This window comes from Saccopteryx bilineata, chromosome 2 (assembly GCF_036850765.1).
Source record: "Saccopteryx bilineata isolate mSacBil1 chromosome 2, mSacBil1_pri_phased_curated, whole genome shotgun sequence".
NCBI classification, from domain to species: Eukaryota; Metazoa; Chordata; class Mammalia; order Chiroptera; family Emballonuridae; genus Saccopteryx; species Saccopteryx bilineata.
Window position 1 is genome coordinate 5,859,114 of NC_089491.1, and position 13,263 is coordinate 5,872,376.

The 13,263-nt window shown below is 53.5% G+C and overlaps 1 protein-coding gene across 2 annotated transcripts in view; it reads right to left on the reverse strand.

Moving 5' to 3' along the window:
- Nucleotides 1–4,157: 4,157 nt before the first annotated feature.
- The window catches only part of ASS1 (argininosuccinate synthase 1), a 48,326-nt gene continuing 39,220 nt past the window's right edge, over nucleotides 4,158–13,263 (reverse strand). For both annotated transcript variants that reach the window (XM_066255942.1, XM_066255943.1), the window contains exons 14-16: nucleotides 9,459–9,615; nucleotides 5,810–5,875; nucleotides 4,158–4,439 (exon numbers count right to left, since the gene is read on the reverse strand). In XM_066255942.1, the coding sequence (XP_066112039.1) occupies nucleotides 4,394–4,439; nucleotides 5,810–5,875; nucleotides 9,459–9,615 (269 nt within the window). In that variant the 3' untranslated portion in view covers nucleotides 4,158–4,393. The remainder of the gene's footprint in view (nucleotides 4,440–5,809; nucleotides 5,876–9,458; nucleotides 9,616–13,263) is intronic.

Below are 13,263 nucleotides of genomic sequence, written 5' to 3' on the forward strand. Positions count from 1 at the left end.
ATCCACCCGGCACGCCCACCAGGGGGCAATGCTCTGCCCCTCCGGGGCGTCGCTCTGTCGTGACCAGAGCCACTCTAGCGCCTGGGGCAGAGGCCAAGAAGCCATCCCCAGCGCCCGGGCCATCTTTTGCTCCAATGGAGCCTCGGCTGCGGTAGGGGAAGAGAGAGACAGAGAGGAAGGAGAGGGGGAGGGGTGGAGAAGCAGATGGGCGCCTCTCCTGTGTGCCCTGGCCGGGATTCGAACCCGGGACTTCTGCACGCCAGAACGATGCTCTACCACCAAGCCAACCGGCCAGGGCCTCCCTATTTTTTTTAAATTGATTTCAGAGAGAAAGAGAGAGAGAGAGAGAGAGAGAGAGAGAGAGAGAGAGAGAGACAGGGAGAAAGAGAGGAGAGAGATGAGAAGCATCAAGTCGTAGTTGCTTCACTTCAGTTGTTCATTGATTGCTTCTCACATGTGCCCTGACTTGGAGGTTCAAGCCGAGCCAGTGACCCCTTGACCCCTTGTTCAAGCCAGCGATTGTTCCCTCTCCTGTGTTCCAGGCACCTTGGCACTGAACATGGGAATACTGGGCCCTGGGGGCAGGCTGTGTGAGAGCAGAGTTGTGTGTGTGTTCCCTTCCTGCCCGTGCCGCCATGGCCCCCCCCCCCCCCACGGCACGGGGCAGGGCACATTGCCCATGTGTGAGCTGTAAGCCTTCATAGAAATCAGCTGAGAGTGAGGGAGCAGAGACAGGTGCAGCCTTTTTCATTCATTTACTCGTTCCCTCATTCAGAGAATACCTGGGGGCAGGGAGTAGTCACAGCCCAGCGCTTTCATCAGACAAGCAAGACACTCCGGCTGGCCCCTGCCATTGGTGCTGTGATGGAGGCAGCCCAGGCGGCTTGGGGCTTTCTTATGTGCCCAACATGCCCTCATAAATTTAAGAGAAGAAAGGCATTCTCTGTTTCCTTTTTAAATTAACCCTATGATTTCAAACAGCCTTACCACAGCACTGGGGAAAGAGAGAGAAAAACATCAATTTGTTGTTTCCCTTTTCTTATGCATTCATTGGTTGATTCTTGTACGTGCCCTGACTGGGGATTGAACCTACAACCTTGGCGTATTGGGATGATTCTCTAAGTACCTGCGCTCTCACTATTAACCCTACAGACACTAAAAGGATAAGAAAATATGAAAAGCTTTATGCCAATAAAATTGACACCTTAAATAAAATGGGATGATTTCTCAAAAGACACAAATTACCGAAAGTTCACCCAAGAGGAAATGGACAACATGGATAACCCTATATAATCAAAGAAACTAAATTTATACTTTAAAAGCATCTCATCAGGGCAATTCCAGGCCCAGATTGCTTCCCTGGTGAATTCTATAAAACATTTATGAGAGAACCACTACCAGTCCTCCACAAGGATAAATATAAAACACACTCATTTCTTATTTTTTAATCTTTTAAAAATACTTGGCTATCTAAAACAGAAATAATATCAATGTATTGTGAGTTTGGTAGAAATAATAGACGATAACAGAAGCACAAAGTAAAATGCTCTAAGATTGTACTGTTGTAAGATTCTTATATTACATTTGAGCGAAGGTTGACTGCAGGAAGCTAAAGATACCTATTGTAAACCTTAGAGCAACGGGTTGGGAACCTATGGCTCGCGAGCCAGATGTGGCTCTTTTGATGGCTGCATCTGGCTCGCAGACAAATCTTTAATTAAAAAAATAATAATAACATTAAAAATATAAAACATTATCATGTATTATAATCCATTCATTTCCTACCACTCATGTTCATGGTTGTGGGTGGCTGGAGCCAATCACAGCTGTCCTCTGGGACAACACCAAATTTTTATTGGATAATGCGTAATGTACACGGGTTGTTGTATGGCTCTCACGGAATTACATTTTAAAATATGTGGCGTTCATGGCTCTCTCAGCCAAAAAGCTTCCCAACCCCTGCTCTAGAGAAACTAGAAAAAACCACCAAAAAGGCAAAAAAAAAAAAAAAAAAAAAAGTACAGCTAATAAGTCAACTACGAAAAATAATTAAACCCAACAAAAGGTAGGAAAATAAATTAGAATGCAAAAAACCCCCTAAATTTATAAATAGGGAAAGGTTAGGTAAGTAAGGGGGTATCAATATAATGGAATATTACACAGTTGTTAAAAGTTTAAGAAGAATTTTTATTGATGTAGAAAATGACTTATGATATCATGGTAAAAAAAATTTTAAATGTTAAAATTTAAGAGCAGGGCACGACACTTGCTGTTAAAATAGTTTAAGCTAATAACTCTGCAAACAATATTTGCACACTTGGAAACGTGACTGAACTTCTAGAAATACACTAAGTACTATATAAGGCAGCAGTGCTTGTGTCTGGGTGGTAAGATGACAGGTGATAGTTATTTCTGTAGGACTGTGTTTTAAGGCAGAGGAAGCCTATCACAATGGTGAAGGACACAAACCCACAAGACTTGGGGGTCAGCGAGGCGAGGTTTTTGCTAGCTGAGCGAACGTGGGTGAATCAGGTTTGTCACATCTCAGTGGCCTCCCCTGGAAAGCACAGAACCCCATAGCATTGTTTTGAAGATTCAACGAGATAGTGTGAATAAAGTAAGTAGTCAAGTGCCTGCCACCAAGTTAACAGTCATTGAGAAATTCGGTTATAGCTTTTAAAATCAGAGAAAAAAGAAGTTTGCAAGACGGAAGAGCTTCTTTGGACAGAAACCCTCACTGACAAAGGCAGTGGGGTAGAGGTCAGAACCAGGGTCCGGCCCAGAGCAACCAGCACGCCTCAAGTCATCCCAGTAAAGACGCTTTTGGCTGTGAGTAGTAGTGACTCTCTCACCAAGCTTAAGCCCTAAATCAGGGGTCCCCAAACTTTTTACACAGGGGGCCAGTTCACTGTCCCTCAGACCGTTGGAGGGCCGGACTATAAAAAAAAACTATGAACAAATCCCTATGCACACTGCACATATCTTATTTTAAAGTAAAAAAATAAAACGGGAACAAATACAATATTTAAAATAAAAAACAAGTAAATTTAAATCAAGAAACTGACCAGTATTTCAATGGGAACTATGGGCCTGCTTTTGGCTAATGAGATGGTCAATGTGCTCCTTTCATTGACCACCAATGAAAGAGGTGCCCCTTCTGGAAGTGCAGCAGGGGCCGGATAAATGGCCTCAGGGGGCCGCATGTGGCCCGCGGGCTGTAGTTTGGGGACCCCTGCCCTAAATGGTGGTTGGTTATGAGAACACCGGGGTGCCTCCAAGAATCCGGGTTAAAAATGCTGCCAGCTTCCACACCGTGTACCAGGAAGGGAACTGGGATGCTAAGAACCTAGATCACCCTTCCCATTTCTTCCCTCTTGCTTCTCCCTCTCTGCTTCTCCCGGTGTGAGGCAGCCCACCATGCCTAAGTGTACTTGTCTTCACTTCTGGCCATTTTTCCAGGTGCAATTGCCGGAAGAGAGATTCTGATTGGCCCAGCTCTCTGGTTTGGTATACAGGGCGTTCCAATCAGAGATGACTGAGGGGGCGGGGGTCACAGTACAAACGGCTAGGTGGGGGGCCCTGTTTTGTGGAGTGATAGAAGGAAGCTTGTGGGCCAGGGGACAACCAAAGTGTCCCCTCAATTCTGTATCTGCTCTTTTCTCCCCTCTCCTTAGGATTCTCTTTTTCCTCCTCTTTGACTGAGGCTGCTGAAGGCCACCCAGCCACGGTGGCGAAGGCTTCCGTGGTCAGTCATGGCCTCCATTATCGGGGCTCACTGTGAGCAGAATGACTCCCAAATATGTCACCTAAACTCTCCTTGGTTTCCCTGGCACACGTCACAGGGCCACAGTTGGTAACAAATGGCAGGCTGCTGGGCCAGGGTGGGACCCAGGTGGGCACTTTTGGATTCCCTGGGGTTTTTTTGTTGTGTTTTTTTTTTTGCTGGAGGAGAGAGGGGTTGATTCTTCCAGATAAACAGCTTCTCAAGCAAAAGGTGGCCTTCAGGAGCACTTAAATCAGAAAACACAAAGGTTGGTCTAAGAAAAGCATGATTGACTACACACACACACACACACACACACACACACACATGCGCGCGCATGCTCGCACACTCTTACCCCTGTCTGCAGAAATAAACAAAAGACTAATGTATCTTTTTTTTAAATTGTGATTTTATAGCTCCCCACCGTAGCCACCCCCCCAACCCTTCCCTTCACTGACCACTTTTGTAGGCTACAGGGGACCAGGGAACAAAGCTGGGGCCTGGCACCCCCACTACGCTGCCAGCCCCGCCCCGGAGAACAAGTCACAACTACAAATTATCACGACAATTAGTGCCTGTACTTGGGAGATGGGCAAAGTGAGGAGGCCCAGCTCCTCATTGTCAGCTGGTCTATTTGCCGGTGACCTTGCTCTGGAGGCGATGATATTCCTTCAGCCTGTAAACCAGATTCAATACAAAGAAGAATGTAAATGAACAATAACAACATGCACTCAGTTCAATTAATTCAGGCAGAGCTGGGGTGGCGGGGGTAGCTGTTTGTTAAGATGTGACTGAAGTTGTCTTTTTCTTCCTCTATTCCCTCTCCTGCCCTCCAATCAGGATAATGTGATTAATTTATCTTAGAGGGAAAACATTGCTTGTCATTGTTGAAGACAAAGCATTTAACTGGCAATGGGAGAAATGAAGAGGCCATTATGAAAAGCCAGTGTGTTTGGAGCCGTTTAAAAAGGTTTAGAGTCACAAAATACAAACAGAGGGCGCAGGAGGCAGAGAGGTGGAGGTGGGTGACTGCCAGAGAGCAGCGTGCCCAGGGTGGTAGGGCTGGATTCAGTGCCTCTCCCAGTCTTGGCTCCAGGGACAAGAGACCCGGCTCTGGGAGAAAATGGTGGCTGTGTTGTTGGGGCATGTGTCAGGGAGAGGAGGGAGACTAGTGCCTTCTTCCCAAACCTAAGCCCCGTGAGAAGGAAGTTGGTGATTAAGAAACCAGCGCTGGACGGACAGCCCTTCTGGACTCAGCTCCACGGCTTCCTTGCTGTGTGACCATGGGCAAGTTACTTAACCACTCTGGGCCTGTTTCTGGAGTCGCAAATTTGTATGAGAATTAAATGAGACAACTTAGGAGTGGCTTAGTCTTTGGTAGCTGCTGGCAATAAATGACTCGGTTTGCCCTTGTGCGTGAGCCCATGCTGCCAGGCTCTTCCTGCGTGCCAGGGTCTGGGCCACGTGCTTGATTTTCATGAATTCGTATCAAACTTTCCTTGCACCTGTGAGGCAGGCATGATTTATAATCCCACGAGGGATTCCCGCATGTTCTGAAGGGGCCTGAGACCACACTGCAGTTGAGATTTAAACCCAGGTCTGACTAGCTTAAGATGTGTGCCTCCCCACTGGGCTGCGGAGATCCACATGGCTAGGATGGCTTCCAGCAGGACCTGCAGTTCAGGTATGGTGACATGAAGGCAGGAGCAGGCCAGGTGACTGTCTGAGGCTCCTTTCCAATCTGCCCAGGAAAGGGGCTCCTCGTGCCCCCCCCCTGCAGCTGGAGAAGCTGTCGGTAAATGTCAGAGGCAAAGGGCAGGACCCTGGAACCTGGAACCCAAGTGCCCAGGACCCTTTTGGCTGTCACAGGTGTGCCTTCTGGCCCTGCTGAGAATGGGAGCAGGCTGAGTCCACGGCAGGCCCCGAGGCTGCTGTGGGTGGAGGGCCGGGAAGGCGGAGCTTGTCTAGGGCAAGCAGGGGTCAGAGTGGTTGAGGTCCCGGCAGAGTCTGCTCCCCACACCTGGGAAGGAGCCCAGAGTTTCTCACCTCAGGGAGTTGATGTTGATAAACCCAGTGGCATCAATTGGCTCGTAATCGCCCTGCACGTTCATGCTGCAAGGAGAGAGCACAAGCCGGTCAGCACCCCCAGGCCTTGCCCTCTGGCACCTGAGGGACCTCTGAGGCCAGGAACAGCTGCTGCGCCCACCGGAAGGGAAGGTTAGTGCTCGCTGGATGAGCTCTAAAGGCTAGAGCGCTGGGTGGGTGCACTGAGGACACACATCAGAACCAGTTCTGCCCTCGGGGATATGGAACAGCTGATGAGGTCCAGGGGCCTGCCGGCCTGGGAGGCAGGGGTTGCACACTGGAGCAGCCTTGGGTGTGCACACTGGTGTCCCTCCAGTGGCAGGGAGGCGCCCATCACTCACGGGAGGATTTGCCCACTGTCACCCTTTTGCCTTGTTGGTTCAACCAGCGAGACCCTGTCTGATCCATTTTCACACCCGGACACCCACGCCATGCCAGAGGGCCAGGAAAAGTTCTGGGTCCGCCACAGCTGAACTCACGGGACAGTTTTCCCCACTTGTGGTTTCCACCTCCCCTATTGGACAGTTCTGCGTCTTTTGGGTGCTCTCACTCAGCTGCCTTCCAAAACCCTTCCCCGCTGTAGTCGTTCATGCCCCACCACCTCTGTCTGCGTCCTAGGGCCACCCCCATCCCACCACAGAGCTCAGGGCGAGTGCCCCTGCCTGCTCTCTGGGCTCCAGTCTTCCACTTGGAAGCGGGGCTCCCTGTGAAATGATGCGGCCGGCGCCTGGCGTATAGAAAGGACTCACTATTACTCTCATCATTCATTCATTCATTCATTCATTCATCCATTCAGGTATTTATTAAGCACCTATTACCGGCCGGGAGCTGTGCCACGTGCTGAGGAAACAGGAGCAAGACAAGAACAGCCCCCTTGAGATCAGTCACCCATCTGTTAATCATGACTGTGATCATCTCTTTGAGGACAAGTTCAGGGAGTTGTGGTCTCAGATGTGACTCCCCAACTGCCACCCTCCACGCCTCCAGGGAAAAGGGGGACCCTCCCCTTTCTCACGGGCAGGGGCCCCTTCTTATGTCCTGCCCTGAATCAGCCCCTTGTCCTCATGTCTACCAAACTCCAGCCTCAGGACACAACAGTTTCAAGGTTCTCCATGACCAGAAGGTGGCCTGCCCCCTCAGGAGCCTTCTCTGGGAGAGGTGAGATTGGGGAGGGGGAGGGCAGAGGGGATCGGTTCTGCTTTTCGCCACCCTGAGGCTGTGCCTCTGACTGGCTCTTTGTGGACTGTGGACTTTTTACAACAACAGTAAATGGGTCTCTGCCCCCCACCCCAAACTTGTTCAGGACATGGGCTCTGTTGCCCTGACCTCCGTGCCCTCACCCTGACCTTCAAGGGGCCTGGAAGCTGGCACAGGGGACTCCCACGCCCTCACCCTTTCCCCTCCTCTGCCTCCGAGGGCCCCTCCAGGGCTCAGCTAGCTGAAGCCACCCAGCAGCCACCCAGCAAGTTCCCTGTACAGGACGGGATGTCACACTTCAGGGGGTCTGCAGTTTGGCACCTCTCACTGGGCAGAGGAAAAACTGGACCGAGCTAAAGCATCAGCCCAAGGGCACCAGCCTCACTCCCACTGTCTGAATTGCCCCATTCCCTGTGCAAGGGCCCCTGTGCTCAGGCTGGTGGGAAGTGGGACAGGGAGAAGGCAGGAGCCCCTCCCCACATCCTGGCCTATGCACCTGACCTTCCGTCTCTGTCTCTCCCGTGTCAAAACAAGCCCCCACCCCCCGGTCCCCAAATGGGCCCTTCTGGACTGCCCCACAGCCCTGCAAGCTGAGGCCCACGTTCAGGGGCCAACTTGACCCGCGAGGGCTGCTGAGATGATTCCAGAAGTGTTTCTCAGGAACTGAAAAACCTCTTTTTTAAAACTGTGGTTTGGGGTTGGGGGGGGGGTGTAGAAAAAGAGTTTACAATGATTTTTTTTTTTACCTCCCCTGACGGTCTACAGAAAACCTCTGTGCTTTTATTTCTGTTCATTCGAGTGGCTCTGACCTGCTCTGTAATTACGTTACTTTCTACCTACTGTGCCGCGGCATTTCCAGTGCTGCTACCTCTCGCGGCTTCCTCGCTGGTCCCTGCGACGCTGTCACTCAAGGGCTTTCAAGTCAGCGATGTAGAAATCAAAGAGAAAAGGGAAATAGTCGGAGACACAGTGAGAATAAATGCTCCTGCTTTTCTCTCTTTTTTCCCCTTTCCCTTTTTACTTTATTCATTTAATCTCCCTGAGTGAGACTCTAAGGCTTTAATGAAGGGTTGGACAGATTATTAGAGGCTGTTGATTTGGAGGGGGAGGGAAGAAAGAGCCAGAGAGAGAAAGAGAGAAGATAATTTGACATTTACCCCGACTGATCTAAACTGACTCGGTTATATTTATGGCTTATAAAGTGTTTGGAAAGATTGAAGGGATGGGGGGCAGGAACTCAACATGGCAAAGACAGGGAGAGAGAAAAATTATATTGACTGCCAAACAAAACTCGGACTGTAATTCTCACCTGGCCCCCGGGGAGGGGAGAGCTGGCCTGCGCGTGAGCCACGCTGGGCCCGGGACCCGAGTCGGGCGCAGCTGTCTGTCCCACAGGGGTCTGTCCCCACCTCTCACTGGGCCAGGTGACCTCCACACAGAGGCCTCGCTCCCCAGTGAAGGCCACGCTCTCGTTCACGACGCAAACACGGGCACAGCTGACCCATGGGCACCTGCTGGCTACCCGGGACCCAGCCCACCGGGGTCCTCCTTGGGGCCCCGGCCTGGCGTATTGTGAGGAAGGCTATCCAGGTTCTGTCCTGGGCCCTTTTCTTGTCTCCTGACTCTCTCTCCCCTGCAGTCAGTCCCCTCCTGACTTCAGAGGACATCAAGACGTCTACCACTGCCTGGTGAACTCAACCCAACGTCTCAACTCCAGAGCCGCACATACGTCCAGCTAGTTCTCCTGGCCCCTCTCAGAGAAAACCCACCCTCAGAAGTGAGATCTTCCCTTGAGAACATCCCAGCGGCTCGTGCCAGAAAACCCGGGGTGGTTCTGGACCTTTCCGCCTCCCTCTCCATCCACGCCCTCTTCATTCCACCTCTGAAGTATCTGCCAAGTCCGTCTGCTTCTCGGACCCTCTCCCTGGTCCAAGCCACCCACACATCCCCAGGGAGCCCTGGCGGCCACCCTCGACACTCTCCTCTCCCTCACGTCCATGCTCTAGGGCTGTCAGAAGACCCGATCCCGTCCTTCCCTTTAAGAGCTGGCTCCTGGGCCCTCACGGTCCAGCCCCTCGAGTTCTTGTCGTGCCTGAGATGTCCTGACCTCCTCTAAGGCGTAGAGCCCCTGCCCCTGACATACGCTTATCTTTTGGGGATCAGCTCAAAGATGATGTGCTTGTCCACATGCCGAATGCCATGCCCAGACGGAGTCCCCTGTATCTCCCCACAGCCCCCGGTGCCACCTTTCCCAGTTCCAGCCTGAAGTTCCACAAGGGCAGAGGGGGGATGTATGGGCACTCTTCCTGATGTCTCCTCTGCGCCCTCCTTTTTGTTGAGAAAGCCAGTCAGAAGCGACACTGGACACCAGGACATATGCCGGCACGGAGGACAGGTACAGGGGGTCACCTACCTCACCAGCTCTTCGTTGTAGAGGGACAGCGGAGACTCCCGGCCGAGGATGTACACCTGGCCCTTGAAGAGAGACACCAGAACTTTGCCTTCCACGCGCTCCTGCGACTTGGCAATGCAGTGCCGGACAAATTCACACTCGGGGCTGTGCCAGAAACCTGAGGGGGTGCAGGAGTTGCGGCGTTAGGGAGGCCGCCGGGCTGCCGACCTCAGGCCAGGGCCAGGGGAGGGCGCCGGGCTGCCCACCTCAGCCAGGGCCAGGGCAGGGCACTGGGCCTCACCGCTGAGTCCTGGCACCAGGCGCACTTGTAAATGACCACACCAAGAAGCAAGCCCATGGGTTCATCCTGTAACATGTGGGTATGGAGTCTGCCCTGTCTCTGCCATGCAGTCACCCCACAGGGCCAGGAGGAGGGGCACTGACCCCCTGCTTCAGGCCATTCAGGGAGGACTGTGGGCAGGTGCTAGGCACACAGCAGCAAAGGGACCCCGTCCTTTGCCCACAGGAACCCCAGTGTTACGAGGACAACAGCTAGTTACCAGGCAGGAGACAAGACTCAGGCACGTGGCACCCAAGGCCTACGGCGGGGGTGCCCAGCAACCGGGTGGCAGTTTGGGGGGTCAAGGAGAGTCTGTGTATGTGGCCTTCACTTCTCTGTGTCCTCATCTGTTGAGGGGTGTGACTCAGTCTCCCTCTCCCAGGACGAGTGGGTTTATTGCATTCGGAAGCCCTGGGCTCATTGGCTGCTATGAACGCCGGTGTCTTGGCCAAGAGCTGGGAAGAAGCCCACCCCTCGGGCTAGGCAGGCCCCCTTGGACATCAGTGAACTGTCTTCTACATACTGTTAATATTTTATTCGCAAATGGAATATTAACAGGCGCTGTGCTAAGTTCTTCACCTGGGCTAGCTCTTTGACTCCTCATAAAGAGCCCCCTGAGAAACTCAGCCTCTCGCTTTTCTGGGGGAGGACAGGAGGGAGGCAGACACTTCTCCCAGGTCACACGGGCTGTAGTGGGGGGCTGGAGTCTGACCTCAGTTGGCCCGAGTGGTAATGACTCTTCTTCTCATGATCACCGTGGAGTTTTCCTGTCTGTGGCGGGAACATCTCAGTGCCTGGGAAACGGCTACTGTCTGCCTCCCTTACCAGGTCCTGTCCCCAGAGCCCTAAGGCCAGGGACAGCCGTGTGCTCAGTCCCTGTACGGCAGGCTCAGACCTGCGGATAGCGGCTCCTTGCTAGTTTTTGCTGAGGGGCCAGCAGGCGGGCTGGCCAGGGCTGGGGGAGGGACAGCTCGAGGGTAGGGTTTCCCTGAAACGGAGCCGGGAAGGTGAGCCCACCTGGGCAGCTGCGGGGGCCAGATGGCTGGAGATCTCCTGCCCTGATAAAGGGCTGGGTCAGCCCCGGCTCTGTAGCTATTGTTGGAGGTCTTGGCCTCCAGGGGCATGTGCTGAGGCTCTCAGTGCAAAAGGGGGGCAGGCCTTCTCCGGGGTGGGGGCCCACGGTGGCCTGCGGAGGTGGGGGAGGGCCGGGCAGGGAGAGAAGAGGTTGGGTTCTTGCTTTCCAGCAACCTGTCGCTTGAGTTCACATCCCAGCTCCACCTTGACTAGCGGATAATCTCTTTGTGCCTCAGTTCCCCGTTGGCACAATGAGATATAACATCACTAACCACTCTCCAGGGGGTTGTGCGGATTTAGCGAGAGGCTGCAGGCCAAACTCTGAGCTCTTTACGCTTGACAAATGAACACGGTCTCTGCCAGCCCTCACTGTATCTAGGAAGACAGACACCCAGAACGGGAAGAGCCTGTCCAACGTCACGCAGTGAGATCTCGAGTCTGGAGCTCCGACTCAGCGCTCTGGGCTCCAGTCCAGCCCCCTGGGACAGGGGGCCCTGGTGGCCCCAGCCCTGCCATGCTCCAGTGTCCCGGTCCTGCCTTTCTAAGTCGGGATGATCAGACCAGTAAGTCCCCAGGCTGGCCAACAGGTTGTAGATGGAGACAAGACAGGGGACAGAGACCCTCCGTGGGGAGCCCCTGGCTTTATCTCAATCTCCTGCCTTCATCCCACGGGGGTCTTAAGCTCAGATTTCTTTTCCTAGCAGACCCAGCCTGGGTGGAGGGTGGGGCAGTGGCGTGTCCCCGTGGATGGGCTGTGGGTGGGGCCTGAGGCTGGGCCAAGCACTGTACAGACAGGAATGTCATCCTCTGTGTGCGTTGTACATTACACCCATTTTACTGCTGAAGAAGCTCAGCGAGGAGAGAGGAGGTGAGTACGCCCCCTGCAGGACATGGACCTGAAACCTGGGGCTCCGCCAGGATGGCCCTGTGGGGTGGGGGCCGGGTCTCAGGACAGAGGCTGCCCCCGGAGAGAGAGGGTCTGTACAAATCCCATACAGGCTGACCGGGAAGTGTGGGGATGGGGCAAGAGGAGAGGGAGAGACAGTGGTCATGGTAACCAAGGCATCTAGGAGTGGGGCTGAGGCAGAAAGCCTTCCCGTGTCTCAGTTTCCCTATCGGTGCCCCAAGACCACAGGGGTCCTGAGGAAGCCGCACGCCACACCAGAGTGGCGTGCACCATCACAGGAACTAGATAGGGCTGGGAAGAGACCTGTCCTGGTGCCCTTTATTTTTTACAGGAGGGGAAACTGAGGCTCAGGGAGGGGACAGACCTACCCAAGATCACAGCCCCAACCAGACGCACTACTCTAGGTGCTATATACCGTGCGCTTAGTCCTCACTTCGGGCAGAGGTATTATCCCCTCTCTCGGGATGAGGAAACCAAGGCACAGGACCAGCTAACCTCTGGGTCTATAACACATGAGAAATCACTTCAAACAGCCTCTCAGTTGTTGTGGGGACAGGCTGCTGCCCGAGGCCAATCTTGACATTTATGGGGGCCTGGATGTCACGGGGTACCTGGCAAAATTAATATTAATAATAACTATCTGGGATAAGCCTCCAGTGCCCTCGCCTCGTCCCCTTCTCCCACCCTGAGGTGTTACGTCCTTTGAAACCTCCTAATCACTGTAACTCACTTTGGGATTTAGAGGGCTCGGTGGACGACAGAGCAAGAATACAGCCCAGGTGGCCTGGTGGAGAGGTACCAAGCCCACAGCCAAGAGCCAAGCTGTGCCTCAGACACCCGGGGCTCCCTGTGCATGCCGCCGAGTCCCTTGATCCCCCTGCTGACAGCCCAGCCCACCTCCCCTTCCCCTGGGAGTGTATGGTGAGGCCGAGAACTTGACCTCTGAAGCCAGCCCGTCCTGGGTGCACAGCCACTTCTCAGCGGCCGTGAACCCTTGGACAAGTGTCTTTACCTGCCTGGGGCTCAGTTTCCTCACCTCTGTGCAGCTGAGATTAGGTAACACCTGTCAGTGCCCAGGTCAGAGTCCCACGGCAGGAGAGGTGCCAGCCATTCTCTCGTGGGCGGGAGGCTGGTGACCTGCCCCCCCCTCAGCCTCTGGGCACACCTCTGAGCAGGAGCAGCCTGGCCAGGTGTTCTGCCCCCCCCCCCCATCCAGCCTGCCATGTCTTAATAATGACTCTCCCACTTTGTAACCCAAATCCACCTTCCAGCACTGACACCCCGCAGAGCAAGAGAGTCTGCAGGAGACAATGGTATTTAAACACCTGCCTGTACCTGGGAAGAGGGGGTGACTCGGTTTCAAAGCTGCTGGAAACAGTGGGAGGGAGAAATAATGCCAGCCAATAACCACGAGTCTTCTTGACATCCCAAGATGAGTTACAGCAATTAGGCGGTCCCCCCCCCCCAAATAAAAACCTCAGGGCAGAGTACGGGGGTGAGGCGAG